The 25,883-nt window shown below is 41.5% G+C and overlaps 2 protein-coding genes, 1 long non-coding RNA gene and 1 pseudogene across 3 annotated transcripts; 3 read left to right on the forward strand and 1 right to left on the reverse strand.

The window, feature by feature from the left end:
* Positions 1–882: 882 nt before the first annotated feature.
* LOC127952469 (zona pellucida sperm-binding protein 3-like) lies at positions 883–2,765 on the forward strand. Its single transcript, XM_052550920.1, has 8 exons — positions 883–1,488; positions 1,558–1,679; positions 1,749–1,852; positions 1,921–2,098; positions 2,164–2,281; positions 2,347–2,432; positions 2,502–2,590; positions 2,658–2,765. The coding sequence occupies exons 1-8, from the start codon at positions 889–891 to the stop codon at positions 2,723–2,725; spliced, it is 1,365 nt and encodes a 454-aa protein (XP_052406880.1). The 5' UTR covers positions 883–888; the 3' UTR covers positions 2,726–2,765.
* On the reverse strand, positions 970–8,784 carry LOC127952475 (uncharacterized). Its single transcript, XR_008152966.1, has 2 exons — positions 8,674–8,784; positions 970–1,099 (listed from the first exon to the last, which is right to left on the reverse strand). It is a non-coding gene; the product is annotated as an uncharacterized LOC127952475 (long non-coding RNA).
* Positions 8,461–10,344, forward strand: LOC127952470 (zona pellucida sperm-binding protein 3-like). The gene is made up of 8 exons (XM_052550921.1): positions 8,461–9,062; positions 9,132–9,253; positions 9,323–9,426; positions 9,495–9,672; positions 9,738–9,855; positions 9,921–10,006; positions 10,078–10,166; positions 10,237–10,344. Exons 1-8 carry the CDS (start codon positions 8,463–8,465, stop codon positions 10,302–10,304), a joined length of 1,365 nt encoding a protein of 454 aa, XP_052406881.1. The 5' UTR covers positions 8,461–8,462; the 3' UTR covers positions 10,305–10,344.
* An 883-nt stretch (positions 10,345–11,227) lies between these two features.
* LOC127952474 (ATP-dependent RNA helicase DDX42-like) lies at positions 11,228–21,238 on the forward strand (annotated as a pseudogene).
* The last annotated feature ends 4,645 nt before the right edge of the window (positions 21,239–25,883 follow it).

Raw genomic sequence — 25,883 nt, forward strand, 5'->3', positions numbered from 1 at the left:
GTGTGACTGCATCATATAATAATTATTAATTAATAATGTTCATCGTCTGTCTGACTACGTCTTGTATTCATTTTTCTAAAAATCCTGTTAAACGTGCACAAACTGACAGTCACCACATATAAGCTACTACTAAATATTGTAGAAACATAATTTTCTGTAAAGTTGCTTAGTAATGATTTATATTGTAAAAAGCGGTATACAAATAAACTTGAATTGAATTGAATTTTATCTTCCAAACCTAGAGGACCCAGACATCTGTTGTCCTGAGCCTCAAATCTCCAGTCGGAGGCTTCATGGGCCCTCTCGGTCAGCCTTAGGACCTTCACCCACTGAATAGCAGTGGCTATCAGCCAGTAGGACCTGTACGCCAGCACCGTGACCTATTCTGGTCGAGGCAACTCGGGTCCTCCCGGTCGGGCACCACAATTATGCTGCTCCTCCTCATCAGCCGGTAGTGCTCACCGTTCCAACGCCACAAGCTCCCGTTAAGACTGATGTGCTGATGTGAGGCAATTGTTTCACAATCTAAACCTGACTGTGTAGAAACACGATGATCTTTATTATTTTGAAAACTCGAGTGTACATTTCTGTCTGTGATCATGTTTCTGAATTAATAAAAAGAGGACACAAAACGGCTTAGATGTTGGTTGTGTTTCATGGAATTTATGTCATTTTTATATTTAAAATAAACAATCATTTGGTATAGCTTCTAATACAACATGTCCTTAAAGGGGGAATAGTTTATTTTGATTAAAGAGAAATAAATGGTTTTCACCTGTGACAAATTGATTGAGTAAATTAGCTGGTATAGAGGAAACTGATGCTTGTCACGAGAGAGGTGGAGCCATCCTGATTTTCAGCTGTATAAAATTGGATGGTGGAGCACTAATGCAATATCAAACTGCAAGCTTAACAACAATGGGGTTTGGGCAAGTTGGATTTGGATTGGTGTTCCTTTTTGTGCTGGGATTTTCTGAAGCACAGTGGAGTCCCAGCGAGAGAAATGATTGGACCCCAGGTGACTTTATGCCTAGGGCAAAAGTTCAGAAGACTGACTCTAGGATGCCTCCAATTCCCAAGAAACATGGCCCCAGTAAACCTGCATCTGCCCCACAAAGATTTCCTGTCCAAACACCAGCCAAGAGTGACTTTAGGAGGCCTTCTCAAGATGTTTTTGGTGTTCAGTCAAAAGAACAGATGCTGGGTCCAGTGACAAAACTGACATGGCAGTTTCCAAGCCTCCCAGAAGAACCACAGCAGCCAGTCATCCCTTTTGATCCGCGTCACTTTGTCCCTCCCAACAGCGTAGCGGCTCAGTGTAGAGAGGGTTCCATATATGTGGAAGTCAAGAAAGACTTCTTTGGAATTGGGAAGCTAGTGAGCTCCTCTGCTCTTACACTGGGAGGCTGTACTGCAACTGGAGAAGACCCTTCTGCTCAAGTGCTTGTCTTTGAGTCTGGATTGCATGGATGTGGCAGTGTAGTGATGGTGAGGTTTCAATGTTCCCTTTCTGTGGCTTGGAGTGTTTTGTGACAAACAGGACTCGTCTATCTTCAGGTGACTAACGATGAGCTTGTCTACACCTTCAAACTTCTCCACGCCCCACAAGAGGCTTCACTTGGTGTTCCTATTGTTCGGAGCATTAGTGCAGTGGTTGGAATCGAGTGTCATTATTCAAGGTGAGGTCAGGGTTCAAGGCTGCTGATGTACTGAAGTCAGGGTAAGGTGATAGTTTGACTCCCTTGCAGGAAGCATAATGTGAGCAGCGATTCCTTAGTGCCCAGTTGGGTCCCATATACCTCTATGGAAGCTGCAGAGGAGGTCTTCGTCTTCTCCCTCAAGCTCATGACTGGTTGGTGTACCAAATGCTCTTGTAACTATCCAGTGCTTGTGAACCTGCTCTAAAAGTTGTCTTTGTAGATGACTGGAGATTCGAGAGGCCTTCTAACCAATACTTCCTGGGTGACATCATAAATCTTGAAGCATCTGTGCTTTCATACAGCCATGTTCCCATCCGTGTGTTTGTGGACAGCTGTGTGGCTACAATAGTCCCTGATGTCACATCTGTCCCCAGATACTCCTTTATTGAGAACAATGGGTAAGTGGTGCACCTCATGTCTCCCACACTAGGTGTATTGCAGTTTAACTTGGTTCCTTTCCCAGGTGCCTGGTTGATGCCAAGCTCACAGGCTCCAGATCTCACTTCATGCCTCGAACTCAAGGTGACAAGTTGCAGCTTCAGCTAGAGGCTTTCAGGTTCCAGCAACCAGACAGTGGACTGGTATGTGACCTGTGCAATGCTTTATATGGTGTGCTATCATGATCTACAAATGATGGTCTCTGCAGGTTTACATCACATGCATGGTGAAGGTGGCCGTAGCAACAACGACTCCAAATCCTGAACAGAAAGCTTGTTCCTTCTCTGCTAATGGGTATGATCCCCCACCTCCTAAAGTGTACAGGTGACTGAGGAAATTTTTAACTTAAGGGTGTCTTGTCAGTTGGGTGTCTGCAGATGGTTCTGACCAGGTGTGTGGCTGCTGTGACTCCACGTGTAGTACCAGAAGAGGAAGTGACCAGCCCCATAAAGGTCAAATTAGTTTAGGTTGACATTAATTTTATGCGCTGCTCTTTCTAACTGCTTGTTTGTTCCTCAGATCTGCGGTGGGATAAATCCTCTGTTGGCCCCATCAGTGTTAAGGAATCTGGCCATGGCCAAAAATAACTGGAAGTGCTGTGACTTTATTAAAATGATCTTAGTGGTTTGTGCATTTGTCTTGTGCTTTCTTTTTTCTCCCTCAAATCTACAATTTGAATCCTGTTATGTGGCTTTGCTGGCACTCACATATGAGCCAAACTGCTTGTGACCACTGTCAAGTTTACCATCTTGAGTGTCTTATAAAGGGGTCCTATTAAGTGGGGGGTGAAAGTGACTTGACCTTCCACCAAGTATGGTGACCCATACTCAGAATTCATGCATTTCATCCAAAGCAAACACACCCGGTGCAGTGGCCAGCCATTTATGCTGCAGCCCCTGGGGAGCATTTGGGGATTTGGTGCCTTGCTCGAGGGCCCCTAAGTCATGGTAGTGCCGGCCTAAGATTCAAACCCAACTCCCTGGGTTTAGGAGTCAAAATCTCTAAACACTAGGCCATGACTTCCCCTATTATGCTCCCTTACATAGTCTTGATTTTGGAAAGTTATTGGTGTTTACTGGTTCATCTGAAGCACAATGGCAAGATCAATGCAAAACAATGTAATGCTTAAGCTTCAACAGCATCGGACCAGGATGTCTCCGAGTTAAAAAATCTGCTAATAACAGTACTGCATTAGCGCCACAAAGGTTTCCTATCCAGAGACAAGCCAGGAGTGACTTTGGAAAGCCTTCTCAACATATTTTTGGTGTTCAGTCAAAAGACCTGCTGCTGGATCCAGAGGCAAAAGTGACATGGTGCTTTCCAAGCCTTCCAGAAGAACCGTAGCAGCAACACACTGCTTTTGAGTTGTGCCATCCTGTCCCTGCCAACAGGCTTCAATATCTGGAGGTGTTGGAAGACATCTTTGGGACCACATGACGGCTAACGCCCTCTGCTTATAGATTGGGAGGCTGTACTGCAACTGGAGAAGATCCTTCTACTCAAGTGATCATCTTTGAGTCTTAAATGCATAGATGTGACAGCACACCGACAGTGATGCTATGTTCTTGTTTTCTGGGTGTTTGTAGGTTTCTCTGAGCAACACCTAACCCCTGTAGGTGACTGAAAATTAGCTTGTTTATACATTTTCCATCATCTACACTGAGGCTTCATATGGTGGTCCTATTATCGGGAGTAGTTAGTATTGTGTGTCACTCTACAAGGTAAGGATTAATTCAGGATTGTTAGGTGTCCTAATGACTGGTTGGTAGAATGCAACTTTCACTAGTGCCATATTTGTGTGAACCTTGACTAATATAATTTCTAAGCAGATGATTGAAGATTTGAGAGTCCTTCTAATCAATACTTCTTGAGTGATATCAACTTTGAAGCCTCCGTAAGGTCATACATTCATGTTCCTTTCTGTGTTTGTGGATAGCTATGTTGCTATGCCAGTCCCTAATTTTTTCACATTGTGTGTGTGTGTGCGTGTGTGTGAGAGAGAGACAGTCTCACAGTGGAGTCAGCTGTCTTAACTGTCCATGTCTTGTGTACTGCAAACACATAAGAGCTTCATCACTGTCTCTGTCACACGACTCTGTTCCCCTTTCAGGTTTGAACTGATGGTAAAACTAAGGACATAATTAACTGTTTACATTTATTTTGAAAGATGAAGCTCACGATTATGGAAAGGGGTGTTATATTTCCAACGAGTGCTGATCGACAGAGTAAGTATCTCTCATATTTATATTAATTTGCTACTTTAAAGCACTTATACATTCTTGCATTAACCCAATCCAATGCATTTATTGTACGTACTAGCTCTTCATGACCTCTGATCTCTTACAGCTTTGTTATTCAGTGCAACATTTCGGAAGAAAATTGAAAAGTTGGCGCGAGATATTTTTGGTTGACCCCATTCGTGTTGTGTTGAGTCCACATCAGCTGGCTCTGTGCTCATCTTTGTCATTAAAAAGACTAACTGTGAGGAACTGGCTACAAATCTCAGTCAGAAAGGTTATAGCCTAGGGCTGCTGCATGGAGACATGGATCAGAGCGAGAGGAACAAAGTCATCGTTGACTTTGAAGAAGAATCTGCCCATATTAGTAGCTACTGATGTTGTCGGTTAGTTGTTCTTACTTCATCTGTCTAGTTTTATCTGTTCAGAATAAATGAACTATTTCCATTTGTCACCTTTTATGTATTAATTCAAATTTGTCTTGCACTTCTCAGCTCGAGGGTTGGATATCTCATCTATCCGTACAGTTGTGAACTATGATGTAGCACGAGACATTGACACACATACACATCGAATTGGTAGAACAGGTCGTGCAGATGGACCTGGCAATGCAGGTAAAACAATGACCTGAAATCAAGTCAAGTCTGCTTTATTGTCAATTCTTCCACATGTACAGTACATGCATACAGAGAATCGAAATTGTGTTACTCTCAGACCCCCGGTGCAGTAGAGCCTAAAAATCTAGATCAAATATAAAATTTACATACAACTATACAATAAGGGAATGTAAAAAGCAATGCAAGGCACATGTCACATAGAGTGCAAATCAGTGAAGTGAACAAACCGTGCAGATAAAAGATTTTTAGTGCAAAAAGAAGCTTATTCAGTCTGATTAAACTTTCAAAGGGCTCAAGAGCAGTTATTTTATTTAACTGACTGATGAGGTAGTAGAATGACATCAGTTCCATGGTGAATGAGGTAGTGAGCAGACCAATGCTGCACAAAGTGACTGGTGCATGTCATCATATATTAGTGGGGGGAGGGGATTCATAGTTCTGAGGGGCGGGGGCAGGGGCGGGGGCAGGGGCAGGGGCTAGTTCAGCTTCCTGACAACCTGGTGGATGAAGCTGTCCTTCAGTCTGCTGGTCCTGGCCTGGAGACTCCGCAGTCTCCTCCCTGATGGCAGCAGAATGAAGAAGCTGTGTGACAGGTGGGTGGGATCACCTGCGATGCCGAGGGCTTTGCGCGTAAGGCGAGATATGTAAATGTCCTGGAGGGGGATAGAGAGACACCAATCATTTTCTCAGCTGCTCTCACTATGGGTTGCATAGTCTTTCAGCAGGACGCGTTGCAGGCGGCATACCACACAGTGATGCAGCTTGTGATACAACATGTTTGATACAACATGTTTCACAGACTTGCTCATCAACTTTAAATTACTGTTGTTACTGTTTTTCTCTAGAATCCCTGGTTCAGGAAGTCCCGCTTTAAGGGAGGGAAAGGGAAGAAGCCAAATATTGGAGGTGGAGGCCTGGGTTACAGAGAGAGACCAGGCCTTGGATCTGAATCCACTGTTAGTTTGACTTTACTTTTGCTTGCTTTGTGTTTATTTATTTTTAAAAAATTGTTCTACATATGTATATGTATATAGTACAGACCAAAAGTTTGGACACACCTCATTCAAAGTGTTTTCTTTATTTTCATAACTATGAAAATTGTAGATTCACACTGAAGGCATCAAAACTATGAATTAACACATGTGGAATTGTATATGGAATTATATACATAACAAAAAAGTGTGAAACAACTGAAAATATGTCATATTCTAGGTTCTTCAAAGTAGCCACTTTTTGCTTTGATTACTGCTTTGCACACTCTTGGCATTTTCTTGATGAGCTTCAAGAGGTAGTCACCTGAAATGGTCTTCCAACAGTCTTGAAGGAGTTCCCTGAGAGATGCTTAGCACTTGTTGGCCCTTTTGCCTTCTGTCTGCGGTCCAGCTCACCCCTAAACCATCTGGATTGGGTTCAGGTCCAGTGACTGTGGAGGCAGGTCATCTGGCGCAGCACCCCATCACTCTCCTTCTTGGTCAAATAGCCCTTGATGCCTTCAGTGTGAATCTACAATTTTCATAGTCATGAAAATAAAGAAAACTCTTTGAATGAGAAGGTGTGTCCATATATATATATATATATATATATATATATATATGTGTGTGTGTGTGTGTGTGTGTGTGTGTGTGTGTGTGTGTGTGTGTATAACAATTTTTCTTTTTTTATTCTGCCCACCCCACCCCCCATGTTATTTTGTCTACAATTATTTTTCGCAATTGCGGACAGAAACCATAGTTATTAGAAATAGAATAAAAGCATTAGTTATATAATATCTTACATTTATTCATAAAGGAGCACAGTAGTAGTTGTGGTTCTCCTCTTGGTAACTATGAAGCCTACAAAAGCTCCACTGGGGCCATGGGAGAGCGCATGTCTGCCCTGAAGCAAGCATTTCAGGTACATTTTATTATCATTATTTATTTATTTTATTTTGTCTTGGTCACATCTTTCACTGAATTTCTTTTGCCACCCACTCTTAATGAAGTGGTTTATCAGCTTGATTGTGTTTTTGGGGTGCAATGTAACTCATGTTTATGTTTAGTTGTTAAAAAAAAGCACATTATTTTCACATATTTGACCTTTTATTTTATACCGCTGTTCCTGTTCTCATTAGAACCTTCTGTTGAGTTCCTGGTTCTATGAAGCCACTCCCAAAATACATAATTGTGCTCCGATTGGTTAGCTTTACACTTGGTCCGGAAACATCACGCACCCTTACCATTACCATCCCATGGACAGTAGAGCCGCACAATTAATCAATTTTCTAATCACAATCACAATTATGGATGCCACAATTACATAATTGTTCAAAGTGGCAATTAATCATTCAAAGTCCACTTATGTTATTCTGACTGCTTCAGATGCATTTATTTCTCCATGTTAGAAAGGGTTTTTCCAATGTTTTAGCATAAGTATATCATTGTAATAGCATTCCTATTTTTATATAATTTAAAGAAGAAACCAATCCGATGTATATTTGACATTGTTCGAGTTATTCCCAATTTATTTACATTATGTGATAGATTTTTTTTAATGTTGTATACATTATGGGATTTTTATTTAAAAAACAATAAGGTTCTATCTACACAGTGGAATGCAAAAACTTTGAAGCTCTTTGAAGCTCAATATCTCAAAACTACTTGGAATGCAGAGAGGACCTTATAATTCCAAGGGGACGAATAGGCAACATGAAAAGAATGCACCATGAGCCTATGTGTTGTGTTAAAGGAGATGTGACTGTTCAGTGGCACGTTATTTGTTTCTTTCTGAAGAAATGAATCGAATGAGAAATCTTAGCTGTGTAACAGAAAAAAAATTCAAAACCTCTTTGTTAATAGTTGCCAACTTTTTTCTGTGTGCGCGCTGCTTCACAAACTATTTGTCAACATTATATATTTAGTTTAAGACTTTTCCAGACATTTTCCAGTGTGTTTTAATGTGTTTTGTTCTTAATGTCCATTAACGGGTTTCTTTCAGCATGCAGTAGTTCAAGCTGAAGGAAGGAAGTCTACCGTAAATCCACACACACTGATCAACCTAGTCATAAAACAATGGGAAGGAGGAGAAAACATATTAGTTAATCTACAATAAAACTGTGACTGTGTACAACTACAACCTGACTGTGTAGAAACACAATGATCTTTATTATTTTGAAAACTCTAGTGTACAGTTATGTCTGTGATCATGTTTCTGAATTAATAAGAAGAGTATACAAAAAGGCTTAGATGTTGGTTGTGTTTCAGAGAATTTATGTCATTTTTATATTTAAAGTAAACAATCATTTAGTATAGCTTCTAATACAACATGTCCTTAAATGGGGCATAGTTTATTTTGAGTAAAGAGAAATAAATGGATTTCACCTGTGACAAATTGATTGAGTAAATTAGCTGGTATAGAGGAAAATGATGCTTGTCACGAGAGAGGCGGAGCCATCCTGATTTTCAGCTGAATAAATTTGGATTGGTGGAGCACTAATGCATTATCAAGCTGCAAGCTTAACAACAATGGGGTTTGGGCAAGTTGGATTTGGATTGGTGTTCCTTTTTGTGCTGGGATTTTCTGAAGCACAGTGGAGTCCCAGCGAGAGAAATGATTGGACCCCAGGTGACTTTATGCCTAGGGCAAAAGTTCAGAAGACTGACTCTAGGATGCCCCCAATTCCCAAGAAACATGGCCCCAGTAAACCTGCATCTGCCCCACAAAGATTTCCTGTCCAAACACCAGCCAAGAGTGACTTTAGGAGGCCTTCTCAAGATGTTTTTGGTGTTCAGTCAAAAGAACAGATGCTGGGTCCAGTGACAAAACTGACATGGCAGTTTCCAAGCCTGCCAGAAGAACCACAGCAGCCAGTCATCCCTTTTGATCCGCGTCACTTTGTCCCTCCCAACAGCGTAGCGGCTCAGTGTAGAGAGGGTTCCATATATGTGGAAGTCAAGAAAGACTTCTTTGGGATTGGGAAGCTAGTGAGCTCCTCTGCTCTTACACTGGGAGGCTGTACTGCAACTGGAGAAGACCCTTCTGCTCAAGTGCTTGTCTTTGAATCTGGATTGCATGGATGTGGCAGTGTAGTGATGGTGAGGTTTCAATGTTACCTTTCTGTGGCTTGGAGTGTTTTGTGACTAACAGGACTCGTCTGTCTTCAGGTGACTAACGATGAGCTTGTCTACACCTTCAAACTTCTTCACACCCCTCAAGAGGCTTCATTTGGTGTTCCTATTGTTCGGAGCATTAGTGCAGTGGTTGGAATCGAGTGTCATTATTCAAGGTGAGGTCAGGGTTCAAGGCTGCTGATGTACTGAAGTCAGGGTAAGGTGATAGTTTGACTCCCTTGCAGGAAGCATAATGTGAGCAGCGATTCCTTAGTGCCCAGTTGGGTCCCATATACCTCTATGGAAGCTGCAGAGGAGGTCTTCGTCTTCTCCCTCAAGCTCATGACCGGTTGGTGTACCAAATGCTCTTGTAACTATGCAGTGCTTGTGAACCTGTTCTAAAAGTTGTCTTTGTAGATGACTGGAGATTCGAGAGGCCTTCTAACCAATACTTCCTGGGTGACATCATAAACCTTGAAGCATCTGTGCTTTCATACAGCCATGTTCCCATCCGTGTGTTTGTGGACAGCTGTGTGGCTACAATAGTCCCTGATGTCACATCTGTCCCCAGATACTCCTTTATTGAGAACAATGGGTAAGTGGTGCACCTCATGTCTCCCACACTAGGTGTATTGAAGTTTAACTTGGTTCCTCTCCCAGGTGCCTGGTTGATGCCAAGCTCACAGGCTCCAGATCTCACTTCATGCCTCGAACTCAAGGTGACAAGTTGCAGCTTCAGCTAGAGGCTTTCAGGTTCCAGCAACCAGACAGTGGACTGGTATGTGACCTGTGTAATGCTTTATATGATGTGCTATCATGATCTACAAATGATGGTCTCTGCAGGTTTACATCACCTGCATGGTGAAGGTGGCCGTAGCAACAACGACTCCAAATCCTGAACAGAAAGCTTGTTCCTTCTCTGCTAATGGGTATGATCTCCCACCTCCTAAAGTGTACAGGTGACTGAGGAAATTCTTTTAACTTAAGGGTGTCTTGTCAGTTGGGTGTCTGCAGATGGTTCTGACCAGGTGTGTGGCTGCTGTGACTCCACGTGTAGTACCAGAAGAGGAAGTGACCAGCCCCATAAAGGTCGGATTAGTTTAGGTTGACCTTATTCTTTTTATGCACAGCTTTTTCTAACTGCTTGTTTGTTCCTCAGATCTGTGGTGGGATAAATCCTCTGTTGGGCCCATCAGTGTTAAGGAATCTGGCCATGGCCAAAAATAACTGGAAGTGCTGTGACTTTATTAAAATTATCTTAATGGTTTGTGCATTTTGTCTTGTGCTTTTTTTTTTTTTTTTTTCTCTCTAAATCTACAATTTGAATCCTGTTATGTGGCTTTGCTGGCACTCACATACGAGCCAAACTGCTTGTGACCACTGTCAAGTTTACCATCTTGAGTGTCTTATAAAGGGGTCCTATGAAGAGGGGGGTGAAAGTGACTTGACTTTCAGCCAAGTACGGTGACCCATACTCAGAATTCGTGCATTTCATCCAAAGTGGACACACCCGGCGCAGTGGCCAGCCATTTATGCTGCAATGCCTGGGGAGCATTTGGGGATTCGGTGCCTTGCTCGAGGGCCCTTAAGTCATAACTCCCTGGGGTTAGGAGTCAAAATCTCTAAACACTAGGCCATGACTTCCCCAATTATGCTCCCTTACATAGTCTTGATTTTGTTTTGGAGGTTTACAAGAACAGGATCTCACACTTGCCCGGTCTGGCATGAACCAATCAAAAGGCCCACATTATGAAACCCAAAGTGTGCGGTGACTGGTCCCTAATTTTTTCATGGTGTGTGTGAGAGAAAGAGACAGTCTCACAGTGGAGTCAGCTGTCTTAACTGTCCATGTCTTGTGTACTGCAAACACATAAGAGCTTCATCACTGTCTCTGTCACACGACTCTGTTCCCTTTTCAGGCTTGAACTGATGGTAAAACTAAGGACATAATTAACTGTTTACATTTATTTTGAAAGATGAAGCTCACGATTATGGAAAGGGGTGTTATATTTCCAACGAGTGCTGATCGACAGAGTAAGTATCTCTCATATTTATATTAATTTGCTACTTTAAAGCACTTATACATTCTTGCATTAACCCAATCCAATGCATTTATTGTACTTTCTAGCTCTTCATGACCTCTGATCTCTCACAGCTTTGTTATTCAGTGCAACATTTCGGAAGAACATTTAAAACCTGGCGTGAGATTTTTGGTTGACCCCGTTCGTGTTGTTGAGTTCACATCAGCTGGCTCTGTGCTCATCTTTGTCATTAAAAAGACTAACTGTGAGGAACTGGCTACAAATCTCAATCAGGAAGGTTATAGCCTAGGGCTGCTGCATGGAGACATGGATCAGAGCGAGAGGAACAAAGTCATCGCTGACTTTAAGAAAAAGAATCTGCCCATATTAGTAGCTACTGATGTTGCCGGTTAGTTGTCCTTACTTTATCTGTCTAGTTTTATCTGTTCAGAGTAAATGAACTTTCCATTTGTGACCATTTATGTATTAATTCAAATTTGTCTTGCACTTCTCAGCTCGAGGGTTGGATATCCCATCTATCCGTACAGTTGTGAACTATGATGTAGCACGAGACATTGACACACATACACATCGAATTGGTAGAACAGGTCGTGCAGAAGAGAAGGGTTTAGCTTACACTCTGCTCACCTCTAAAGACACTTCATTTGCTGGTGACTTGGTTAGAAATTTAGTTCAGGAGCTAGTTCAGCTTCCTGACAACCTGGTGGATGAAGCTGTCCTTCAGTCTGCTGGTCCTGGCCTGGAGGCTACGCAGTCTCCTCCCTGATGGCAGCAGAATGAAGAAGCTGTGTGACAGGTGGGTGGGATCACCTGCGATGCCGAGGGCTTTGCGCGTAAGGCGAGATATGTAAATGTCCTGGAGGGGGATAGAGAGACACCAATCATTTTCTCAGCTGCTCTCACTATGGGTTGCATAGTCTTTCGGCAGGACGCGTTGCAGGCGGCATACCACACAGTGATGCAGCTTGTGATACAACAAGTTTGATACAACATGTTTCACAGACTTGCTCATCAACTTTACATTACTGTTGTTATTTTTTTTCTCTAGAATCCCTGGTTCAGGAAGTCCTGCTTTAAGGGAGGGAAAGGGAAGAAGCCAAATATTGGAGGTGGAGGCCTGGGTTACAGAGAGAGACCAGGCCTTGGATCTGAATCCACTGTTAGTTTGACTTTACTTTTGCTTGCTTTGTGTTTATTTATTTTTAAAAAGTTATATATATACAGTACAGACCAAAAGTTTGGACACACCTCATAACTATGAAAATTGTAGATTCACACTGAAGGCATGAATTAACTCATGTGGAATTATATATGGAATTATATGCATAACAAAAAAGTGTGAAACAACTGAAAATATGTCATTCTAGGTTCTTCAAAGTAGCCACCTTTTGCTTTGAGGTAGTCACCTGAAATGTTCTTCCAACAGTCTTGAAGGAGTTCCCGAGAGATGCTGAGCACTTGTTGGCCCTTTTGCCTTCTGTCTGCGATCCAGCTCACCCCTAAACCATCTGGATTGGGTTCAGGTCCAGTGACGGTGGAGGCCAGGTCATCTGGCGCAGCACCCCATCACTCTCCTTCTTGGTCAAATAGCCCTTGATGCCTTCAGTGTGAATCTACAATTTTCATAGTCATGAAAATAAAGAAAACTCTTTGAATGAGAAGGTGTGTCCAAACTTTATATATATATGTATGTGTGTGTGTGTGTGTGTGTGTGTGTGTGTATACAGTCATGCCCACAAATATTGGCACCCTTGGTAAATATGATCAAATAAGGTTGTGAAAATTCATCTGTGTTGTTAATCCTTTTGATCTTTTATTTTTAAAAAAATCACTAAAATGTATCATTTCATTGGATAATAAGAATGGGGGGAAATATCATTATGAAATAAATGTTTTTCTCTAATACTCGTTGGACACAATTAACGGCACCCTTTTATTCAATACTTTTTGAATCCTCCATTTGCCAGTTTAACAGCTCTAAATTTTCTCCTATAATGCCTGATGAGGTTAGAGAACACCTGACAAGAGATCAGAGACCATTCCTTCATCCAGAATCAGTCCAGACCCTTCAGATTCCCAGCTCCATGTTGGTGCTTCTCCTCTTCAGTTTTTTGTAGGGTTCAGGTCAGGGGACTGCAATGGCTATATCGAAGCTTGGTTTTGAGCTCAGTGACCCATTTCTGTGTTATTTCTGAGGCTTGTGTTTGGATTATTGTACGGTCGGAAGATCCAAACATGGCCCATTATAAGATTTCTAACGGAGTCAGTCACTTACTGATTTTTTATTTGTTGGTATTTGATAGAATCCATGATGCCATGTGTCTAAACAAGATGTCCAGGATCTCCTGCAGAAATACAGGCCCCCAACATCAAAAATAGAGCAGTATATTTCATTGTACACATGGGGTACTTTTTTTCTCTGTGTTCACCAAACCCATCTTGAGTGTTTGCTGCTAAAAAGCTCATTTTTCAGTTTCATCTGATCATAGAAGCCAGTCCCATTTAAAATTCCAATAATGGCTGATAACTGAATATGCTTTAGTTTGTTTTTGGATGAGCTAGGAGATTTTTTCTTGAAACCCTCCCAAACAACATGTGTTGATGTAGGTTCTGTTTGACAATTTTTTTAAAGGTTTTCTGAACCAGAGACTCAACTATTTTCTGCAATTCTCCAGCTGTGATCCTTGGAGAGTCTTTAGCCACTCAAACTGACCTCCTCACCATGCATTAGGATGATATAGACACACGTCCTCTTCCAGGCAGTTTTGTATCATTTTCTGTTGGTGGGAAATTCTTAATTATTGCCCTGATGGTTAAAATGGGAATGTTTACTGCTCTAGTTCTTTTCTTAAAGCCACTTCACCGATTTCTAAAGCCCCAGTATCTTTTGCTGCACATCATAAATATTTTCTCTGGTTTTTCTCATTGTGATGGATGATTAAGGGAATTTGGGCTTTATTTTCCCTCCTCTTTATATTTCTGTGAAAAAGGAAGCCAGAGCTGGATGATTTCATGAAAAAAGCATTTCATCGGATCAAAGTAAAAATTTTACGTCAACTTGTTACATCTAATTACTTTACTTTTTATCAACTTAAAATTTTTACTTTGAAAAGAATAAACTATCATTACTTAGCCAAGGCAAAAAGTATCTTTGAATCAAATAAAGTTTTTAGGTTTAATGAAATCTCAAATTATACCTTGTCTTAATTTTTTCTCTTTGTATTAACTTAATTCTTTTACTTTACATCTAACCAAATATCCAACCAAATACAATTTAAAATTGTAATGTAATGTAAATATAGACAAATTTTATTTACTTTCAGAATGTATAATTTTATCATCTAAGATGAATGACAAGCATCAAACTTTTGACAATTTTGACATAATTTTTTTTACAATGTGTACAGTATCCTGATATAAATACAAACTGTCTATCAATGTAAACATCATACACTTGAAATTTTTTTAAATCATAAAATATTTCTACAATGTGTATAGTATTGATATAAAAACACATATTGTATAACAGTTTTTAGTGTCGTTATACATAGACACACTGGATAAATTCACCTTAAGAAACAGTTATGGTTTCAAAGAGAAACATGCAATCTTTCCATGAACTGTCAATCTTACTACAAAATTAAACCTTTCAAATTCTTCTGAAGTCTTTTTAGCTTCATGGAATAGTTTACCCAAAAATGAAACGTCTCTCATAATTGTCATAACGTATCTGAACCTAATTTAATTAAAGTTAAATACTTGTTTAGCTTAAGGGTGAGTAAAAAACATAAGAATTTCCATTTGTTGGGTAAACTATTTAACTTACCCTGGATAAAACACAACTAAGGCCTGGTTCACACGGGACGATTTTAAAATTGTCCATTTCCAAATATGAGAGACCCCACACACAGCGATAAAAAAATCACGGGTCTAACAGTTTTGGTCGTTCCGTGTGTGGTGTGCAGCCACACGGCAATATCAACACATCACACACGAACCGATTTGACTCCCGAGCATTCCCAGGTCAGACGGGAAATCTCGCAAAATCCCTCGAGATCAAACGTGACTTTAGAGTAAACAATCATGGCGGACGAAGAAGATGCAGTGGCCATAGCAAGGGGCAAGGAACTCGACCGGAAGTTGAAGTCGGGTGGGGGCTGCCATCTTTTAGCAGAACTTCACTTGCGATAGCATTCCCATTGACTCCCATTCATTTTGGCGTCACTTTGACAGCGAATAACTTTACATCTGAGGCGTTTAAAGACTCTGTTTGTCCATTATTTATTTCTAAAGATACATGACAATGTATAAAGGGCTCCATTACCTTCTATGTTACATTATGGCCCCGTATAAACAGTTTTTGTAAAAAATAGGCTAACGATTGCGTCATAACCACTAGACTCTCTGTCGCATTACCGTACAGACAGGAGGAGAAGCTCGCAGGCAATTAACTTAATATGGCGTACTGTCGTTACATTTTAAAATACTATACAAAATAATTAATCAGAATACTTACTCCTACTCACTCACACCAAAGAACTCCCCGCTCAAGCTTGCCGTCTCTGCAAGATTAACGATGGCAGTTTTCACGCACAGCTACTAGAAGATTTACATCTGTCAGACAGGTTGCTGACGTCATCAAGCTTAGTTTGAGTCTGCGCGTCAGAAACGGAAGTGCTAAAAAACGCTAAAACTGGGCTTCACTTGTCTCAATTGAGTTCCAATGGGGTCGCTGTGTCCATTTCTTTTACTGTCTATGGGCCATAGTTTGTTCTTTGTTTTTAACGGAAAAAAAACATAAGAAAAACAAGAAAAGGCGATGGTCAAAGAGGTGGAGACAAAGCGATCATGGACTATACTTGCTATATCATAATATGGAGATAAGTTGTTGTTTTATGTCATAGAAATGTTGTTACGTACTACACAGATTAATAACCGTTGAAATAAACACTCATATATTCGTTTCCATGTACTCTGGTGGACTGCAGTTGTGGATGTAGTTATGCCCATCGACTTTATTTGTATTTTTAGCTGTTTTGATTTTGTTTCCCGGTACTCCCTAACTTGCCTCGTCACCTCGCTTTCTGAGTGGCTACACGCCACAGTCCACAGGCTGCGTGATTGTTTGTCCTCGGGGGACACCACACACGAGAAGAAATCGGGCCAAATAAATCCAATATGTTGGATATCCCCGATTTGAGATTGGAGCGGTCCCGACATTCTTCCGAGCAGAGGAGAGCAGTCTTAACACACCACACACGGCAGGAATATTTGATCAGATTATTTTACGATAATCGGAGGATCCTAAGATTGTCGGAAGGGGTGAATCGGGGCTAAAATCGGCCTAATTATCCTGCCATGTGAACCAGCCTTTAGCCAAGATAAAACAAATCAGGTTAAGTAAACAGACAGTTAACTTTGTATAAAAGGCTTAAAACAGTACAACATCTTCAAAGAAACTTACCATCAGTAGAATATTGTAGCTGAGTCAAAGGAAACAAATTTACTCCAACAGCTTTGAAGAGAGGTTCTGCACCCTTCGGTTCATCTACTTACTCTCGATGTCCATGATTATTTTTTGAAAGGCCTAAATTATATATTTTAGTCCTTCAGGATATTTTAAGTTCAGTGCATAAATGTGTCCAAACATGATGGCACAGGCATGTGCAAAAGAGGGCAACTCAATTAGTACTTCAACACCGTCCATGACAATGGAAATGTCAAGTGCACGATAAAGAGCATCAATTTCACTGATCACAAAAAATGCCATGGTGGTCAAATTCTCTCTCCGCTTCTCCCTCTGGTCAGCCTAAAAACATAGAAGAACAGAGAGTAATTGAGGGACTGTGGGAGAAAAAAAAAACACCACTTCATCTGAATACTACAACATTTATTTAGCTTTCCTTCTATGGAGATCAATGTAGAACCCAAACGTCTGTTGCTAACTTTCATTAAAATATCTTAATTTGTGTGCAGCACAAAAATAAAATGTATACAGTTTATTACAAGAGTAGAGTAAGTGATGATACTTTTTGGGTGAAGACATACTTTTACACTCTCTTTGGCTTTGAAAATCTTTTTAAAAACTTGTACAATCAAATACTACCATGTGTTGACCAATCACAGACAAATTTGTTGGCCAATCAGAGGCATTTATCAATCTACTCAACAAAATGCATTTTTGGGTAAACCAACCCCTTTTAAAGGAGTAGTTCAAATTCAAAATTCTGTCATCATTTACATGGTCTCTTGTAATTTCAAGCCTATATGAATTACTGTCCTCTGTAGCATTTTGAACAATGCTGGAAACAGAAGAGCAGAGCCCCCATTCACTATTAATGTATGGACAAAAAACAAATGCAAGTGAATGGGGGGCTCTTAACAACACTCTTCAAAATGTATTCGTTTCTGTTCTGTGGAAGAAAAGTCACACAGGTGGATGTATAAATTATAACAATTACTTGAATTACTTTAAAGCTATATTTCACTAACAAATCAAAATTTCCCCACGTTTTACTCACCAAATGTTGATTTGGTAGTGAAATATCACTTTAGGGCAAACATGGTTGGAGAAAATTTCAGTAGTTTACATTGTCTACATTACCTGGTATTCAGACAGCTTTCATCTTCACCATGGGTACGTGGTCAGGCACTTCAGCAGGCACTCTCTTCTGATGTCTGTCCAAACTCTACAAAATGTTCAAGTTGTAATTTTTGTTTTTTATTAGACCAAAACACTACTAAATTGATTGCCACCAGCAAATTTGTTCGCATGTTACAAATACCTGATCCATAACTTTAATATTGTCCTTAGTTTTTACACGGAGAACTCCACCTTTGCTCCTAATAACCTGGAGAAGCTGAGAGCTCGGTCTGTCCAAAAAAATCAGCATTAATCTGTAAGAAAGAGAAACAGAAAATAGACTTTTGAAAAAATAAATAAATTGAGATCTAGTTGTAAAAGTACATATACACACACAAAGCATTAAACAACAAAAGGTATAATTAGGGCATTTAAGATATTTTCTCTACAAACTAAAATATATTTACTCTACAAACTAAATTTAAATGGTAAAAAAACTATGGTAAACACAGGATTATTTACTTACATTTTAAAATTTTTCATTAAAATAAATGCTTTTACCTCCTCATGTTGAATAAGAGCTGGCCATCTTTCTGGCAGTTCTTGAACACAAGGTTGGTTTTCCACAATCTATTGTCTGCGTAAGGCATATGTTGTCTTGCCTTGTGCATTTAAAAGTATCCGTATCTATAGGTTTTTTTTATGAACACCCACTAAAAACACAAGGAACAGTTTCATTATTTTTCAGGTGCTGCCCAATGTGAAGGAAGTAGTCTATAAACGATGGTGCGTGTTTGTATTTACAAAACAAGCATTTATAAAAGTTTACAATCTCTTAAGTCATAAGTCAATGTTTTGTGTTAAAGCTCGTCAAGACGGAAATTTTCGACATATTTTACCATTTATGCGGCAGAGGACAATGTTGACGCGCGAGTATCATGCGCGTGCGCTTTGGGATGCACGAGCGCAGAAAGCCTTTGTGCTATTAATAATTTCAGTTCTGTTTCGCAGCTATATGGCGCTTTTAAAATATCAAGCTCTTCATTTTTCATTGATCCATGTTTCTTTGATCACTCTAACGTGTCAGTAACTTTATGCAATCCGCATAATGAAAGATGCGCGTATATGTGACAAAACACTCCCATTAAACAATTAACTTAGTCAAAATCATCATATAACGTTACATACTTATCAATAAGTAACCATAATTTAAAGCCTATTTGTATAATTACTCACCAATATTGAGGATCCAATCATGTGTATCAGCAGCAGTCTGGACGCGAGGAAAACAAGATGGCCATTGACCAGAAAATTATTAAACCTAACCTCGATGATGTCAGTGGTCACGTGGTTCTCACAAAACTCAAAATTATTGATCTGATGTGTAGAAAATAGTTTAAATTAAACCAACAAAACTTAGATTTACTTCCAATTTAAGAAAATAATTTACTTTGGCTCAATAACAAGACAGAAAATTAAATAATTTAAGTAGGAAATTTAAGTATAAAATTAGCTTTAGAGTAAGGATAAGGCAGTTGCACTTTTTTCAGTGCATGCTAGAGTGCTCAAAATTGTGAATATGAAAAGGAATGTACTTCAGAGACATTTTACTCATAAGAATTTCTAGGGGTGCCAATAATTGTGTCCAGCGAGTATTTGAGAAAAACGTTAATTTCATAATGATATTTCCCCTCTGTTTTAAATTCTTATTATCCAATAAAAGGATACATTCTTGTGAATTTTTAAAATCAAAAATCAAAAGGATTAACAATGCAGATGAATTTTCACCTCCTTCTTTGATCATATTTGCCAAGGGTGCCAATATTTGTGGGCATGACTGTATATACATTTTTTTTTTTTTTTTTTCTACCCACCCCCCATGTTATTTTGTCTACAATTATTTTTCGCAATTGCGGACAGAAACCACAGTGATTATAAATGTATAAAAAAAATAGCTATATAATATTTTAAATGTATTTATACAGGAGCGCAGTAGTAGTTGTGGTTCTCCTCTTGGTAACTATGAAGCCTACAAACCCTCCACTGGGGCCATGGGAGAGCGTATGTCTGCCCTGAAGCAAGCATTTCAGGTACATTTTATTATTATTATTTATTTATTTTATTTTGTCTTGGTCACATCTTTCACTGAATTTCTTTTGCCACCCACTCTTAATGAAGTGGTTTATCAGCTTGATTGTGTTTTTGGGGTGCAATGTAACTCATGTTTATGTTTAGTTGTTAAAAAAAGCAAATTATTTTCACATATTTGACATTTTATTTTACACCGCTGTTTCTGTTCTCATTAGAACCTTCTGTTGAGTTCCTGGTTCTATGAAGCCACTCCCTCTACAAAATACATAATTGTGCTCCGATTGGTTAACTTTGCACTTTGTCTGGAAACATCACTCGCCCTTACCATTACCATCCCATGGACAGTAGAGCTGCACAATTAATTTTCTAATTAAAATCACAATTATGGATGCCACAATTACATAATTGTTCAAAGTGGCAATTAATCATTCAAAGTCCACTTATGTTATTCTGACTGCTTCAGATGCATTTTTTCCTGCATGTTAGAAAGGGTTTTTCCAATGTTTTAGCATAAGTATATCATTGTAATAGCATTCCTATTTTTATATAATTTAAAGAAGAAACCAATCCGATGTATATTTGACATTTGAGGCTTAATACTATAGAAAAGCACATCTTATTTAATATAAAAATATAGCATGCAGTTGCATCAATGGCATAAACATCATTCAATGTAAATTGTGATAATCGTAATGAATAATCGCTATTACAATTTCAAGGGAATAAACGACAATTAAAAACGGCAGCCCTATTGGGCAGGTTGACGTTAACATCATGGTTAGTGATGTCTCAATCCTGGGAAGAGGCTTGTTGTGGTCCCTACCAGTCTTTTTTTTTAGTCCTTAAACAGTGATTTCTTTGCATTGAACTTTGAGAATTATTTATGCTCTAACTAACTTATGTTAAAAAAGTGAAATCACACTCAACCACCCCTTTAAATTCCTCAGTAAAGATATATAGTTGTATGTACCAATTTCTGGATTTTGTTTGACTGCTCTTGCTTTCCCTCAGGCTCAGTATAAAAACCACTTTGTGGCAGCATCTGGTGTTCCTCCAAAACTCACCACAAAGTCCAGCAGCTCCTCTGGGTGGACCAGTGCGGGGAGTCTAAGTTCTCAGGCTCCCTGAGCTCAGTTTCAGACTTTTACTCCAGCTCTTCTTCAAAAGAGGGATCCTGTAGCGATAGGAATGCTGACGACAGGGGTCATCGTGGAGATCGTTATCGTCACAGTGGCAGGCAAAGTGGTGGAGACCGTGATCGCTATGCAGAAAGGGACCGTCTTAGTGACAGAGATCGTCACAGTGATAGCTGAAACGGTGAAGGGAGCCATAAGGACCGAGAGGGACGGTCAGAAAGAGATGGCGGCGAGAGTTCAGCGACTCATAAAGACAGCTTTGCAGTTCCTGATCCCCCCAAACGTAAGAAAAGCTGATGGGACAATTAAAGTGTACAGGAAAGCAGCCGGCCACTGTTCTTTGATCAGAATACAAAGCTGACCCAGTCTCCCTAGCAGTGTCTTTACCTTTCTGCTTGTCTTTTTGTCTGTATTTAAGATGAAGCTGTTTTAATGGTGCCTAGGAAACTCCCACTCCATCACCCTTGTCATTTACCAGAAATAAATGCATCCATTACAGGCTGTTTCAGCAAGTTAGAATTGTGAATTAGTCCCCTTAGAATTATAAGGTTCTATCTGACATTTTTGTCATAATTGAGTTATTCCCATATTGTTATTCTGGGACAACTTATTTACATTATGTGATAGATTTTTTTATGTTGTATACATTATGGGATTTTTATTTAAAAAACAATAAGGTTCTATCTACACAGTGGAATGCAAAAACTTTTTGAAGCTCAATATCTCAAAATGATGTTTTTATTAACAAGATTCGGGAGGAGCGCGTCAGATACGTCGCCTGATCGACACACGTGAACCATAATCAAGTAATCAACCCATTGTCAGGATCTTGGCAAGGAGGAACTCAGGTGCAGACAGGATTTACAACACAAACAGGTTTATTCACAAAAAGGGGAAAAATAAAAACCCACGAGGGGGAAAACACTGACTAGGGAAATACAAAATAACTGAACAGGACTGAGTTAACGGGATAAACAAAGACTCAAAGCACGGGAACACTAACTATAAACAAACACTCACAGAAATACAAAACACTTCTTCAGGAACAGGTACAATCACAAGTGATGAACAAATCTCAATGAACCGACGCAAGACAGAGCACACTAGGAAAGCTAAATAGAGGGAACAATCAAGACACGACAGGTGGCACAGATGGGACAATCAAGACACGACTAGGTTAACAAGGGGGGCGGGGCAAGGGAACGAGACAACACAAGCACATGGCCCAAAGACAAGGCCATGCGCTTGTACACAAAACACGGGTCTGTCATGATCCTGCCTCAAGACTAGGAAAAATCAAGGACACGAGGGCAGAATCATGACAGAACCCCTCCCTTAAGGAGCGGCTTCCAGACGCTCCTCAAGGGAACATCAAACACGGGACACGACTGACATGACAGACTGGGACACCGACACAAACCAACAAGACATGACAAATAATAACAAAGGCAGACATGAATACACGACGGCAGGGTTAGGGTGACAAATCAAAAAAAACAAACAGGGAAGGGGAGGAGGCGGGACCACAAAGTTCATGGGGGACAGACCAGGGTGAGTGGGTGGGGCAGGAGTTTTAGGAGGACAGGACGAAGGCTGACGACGGGGGGTACGGGCAGGTCTGGGTGGTGAGGGGCGGGGAGGGGTCTCGGGACAACTGACAGGGGACATGATAGGAGCAGACAAGGGATGCGGGGCAACACTTATGGGACGCGGGGCAAGACTTACGGGACGCGGGGAGACGACAGCTGGACACGGGGGGACAACATCTACTGGACACGGGACGACAACATCTACTGGACACGGGACATCTACGGGACACGGGGCAACATCTACTGGACACGGGGGGACAACAGGACACGGGACATCTACGGGACACGGGGCCACATCAACAGGATACATGACTTCATCAGCAGGACACGGGGCAACACTCACGGGACACGGGGAGACGACATCTACGGGACACGGGGAGACGACATCAGGACACTCGGGATTTCTGGGGACAGGGTCTGAGGACAAGACAGGACTGACGGGGACTTCTAGGATACGGACAAGACTAGACAAATAATCAGAAAAGGCTTTAGCCGCTAAGACAATTGGCATCTCCTTACGAGATGAGATACACTGAACTAAAGTCTTTGCTGCAGAGTCGGCCGCGGCACTCTCCTGCGCTCTCACGACTGCCGACTTGCATACTGCCCTCTTCTTTGCCGGCTCGGGCACGCCAGCGCTCACCGCTGCTGGCTCGGACACGCTCACCGCTGCTGGCTCGGGCACGCCAGCTCTCACCGCTGCTGGCACGGGCACGCCAGCTCTCTCCGCTGCTGGCTCGGGCACGCTCACCGCTGCTGGGTCGGGCACGCCAGCGCTCTCCGCTGCTGGCACGGGCACGCCAGCGCTCTCCGCTGCTGGCACGGGCACGCCAGCGCTCTCCGCTGCTGGCACGGGAGGAGACAGGGTCACAGGACCGGCAGGCCCCCTCTTCCTCCTCTTCCTCCTTGGGCGCGGTGCAGAGGCCACAGCTGGGTCAGAGGCGCAGGGCAGGGCAGGGCAGTCTCGGACGCCGAAGACTCAGAAGTTGACTCCCATGAAAAGCGTCTCCCTCGTTTCATGGGGAGACTGCTGGCTGAGGAGGGCACCTCAGGACTCTGGGAGGGGCTTGCCTGACCCCCCAGGGTTGCCACGGCCAGGACACGACCCTCCGGGATCGCCGGCAGCTGGGGACCTCTGGGGCTCCTCCTCTCGCCCGCTCGCTCCGGAACGACCTCCCCTGGTCCCCCGGAACACCACAAGGCGAGAGCCCTCAAAACAATCTCGCTGGCTGGCTGATGCCATCCAGCATTGCCTCCTGTCTGCTGAGTTCCTTCGTGGTCGGTTCATTCTGTCAGGATTTTGGTAGGGCAGGAACTCAGGTGCAGACAGGGATTCTCAAACAAAGGGTTTATTACAAAAAGGGGAAAACAAAACCCACGAGGGGGAAAACACGGAGCAAGGTAAAGACTAAATAACTAAAACAGGACTGGACTAACAAGATAAACAAGGACTCTAAATACTAGCTATAAACAAACACTCACGGTAATACAAACACTTCTTAAGGAACAATCACAGAGTGGAACAATCACAATCACAGGTACAATGAACCGACGCAAGACAGAGCACACTAGGAGATCTAAATAGGGGTACTAATCAAGACACGACAGGTGTTACAGATAGGACAATCAAGACACGACTAGGTTACAAGGGGGGCGGGGCAAGGGAACGAGACAACACAAGCACATGGCCCAAAGACAAGGCCATGCGCTTGTACACAAAACATGGGTCTGTCATGATCCTGCCTCAAGACTAGGAAAAATCAAGGACACGAGGGCAGAATCATGACACCCATAGTATAAATATAGCTGATTACCTCTATCCATTGACGATTTATCAGCATGCTGGTTCGCTTCGTTTGTCACCTTATCACAGACCCAATTCTCCTACCAACGAAGAGAGCTATACCAGGGATTTATCAGATCTGCTGCTTTTGCCGGACCGGCGATCATTCCTACCCAGCCAAACACGGCCATTGACCACCATTAAAGGGTTAGTTCACCCAAAAAATGAAAATTATGTCATTAATAACTCACCCTTATGCTGTTCCAAACATGTAAGACCTCCCTTTATCTTCGGAACACAGTTTAAGACATTTTAGATTTAGTCAGAGTGCTCTCAGTCCCTCCATTGAAGCTGTGTGTACGGTCTACTGTCCATGTCCAGAAAGATAAGAAAAACATCATCAAAGTAGTCCATGTGACATCAGAGGGTCCGTTGGAATTTTTTGAAGCATCGAAAATACATTTTGGTCCAAAAATAGCAAAAACGACGACTTTATTCAGCATTTTCTTCTCTTCTGTGTCTGTTGTGAGAGAGAGTTCAAATCAAAGCAGTCTGGATAACCGGTTTGCGAATGAATCATTCAGTTCACCAAATCGAATAGAACGTTTTAAACAGTTCGCATCTCTAATACGCATTAATCCACAAATGACTTAAGCTGTTAACGTTTTTAATGTGGCTGACACTCCCTCTAAGTTCAAACAAACCAATATTCCGGAGTAATTCATGTACTCATACAGTACTGAATAAAGTCGTCGTTTTTGCTATTTTTGGACCAAAATGTATTTTCGATGCTTCAAAAAATTCCATACATAATAACATGGACAAGGCTTGAGGAATTGTCAGATCAGGCAACTAATTGCTAAGCTGGCAACACAGAAGGCTACCCATCCATTTTTAGCTTGCCCCATCAAATGTTACTAACCCTTTTACTCTTCCCGCAGCCAACATCTACAGCAGCTGAAGCAAGTTCCGCAGGCGACCCAAGCAGCTATCTCTCCTCCTCTTCTCATGCTCCCCTTTCCTTCTCTGTTTTCCACATCTCCCCACTGCTGCTGCAGTGTCTGCTCCCGCAGGAGCCTTTTCCGTATCTCCTCACTCCCGCAGGAGCCTTTTCTATATCTCCTCACTGCCGCAGCAGTGTCTGCTCACATCACCTCCGCTTGAAAGGTATGCCATGCATCCTAGGTTGCGGTGATCGTATCATGTATCGGCGATAGCCAAGACGATATTAGGCTCATTCTCCAATCAACATTTTTTATTATGATTATTAGGCGGCCTACCATAATTCGGCTATCAAACTGCTCTGTTATCCCATCTCAGCACTGCATTTCACGCTCGCCTGTGCTCTCAAAGGATGATTTGAGCCTGTAGGCGGCGAAGAAGTCTCCATCCACAAATACACATACATCCAAATACACATACATCGTTTGCAGATATAAGGTATTCCATTGTACTTTAACAGGTAATCCGATTTGTGCCATATTTGAAATGAGATCTCACTAACGGAGTTTAATGCCACAGTTACGTTAGAATGCATCTCATTCTTGTTTCCGGGGCGGCGCGTCGGTCCCATCATGAGGCA

This window comes from Carassius gibelio, chromosome B3, assembly GCF_023724105.1.
Source record: "Carassius gibelio isolate Cgi1373 ecotype wild population from Czech Republic chromosome B3, carGib1.2-hapl.c, whole genome shotgun sequence".
NCBI lineage: Eukaryota > Metazoa > Chordata > Actinopteri > Cypriniformes > Cyprinidae > Carassius > Carassius gibelio.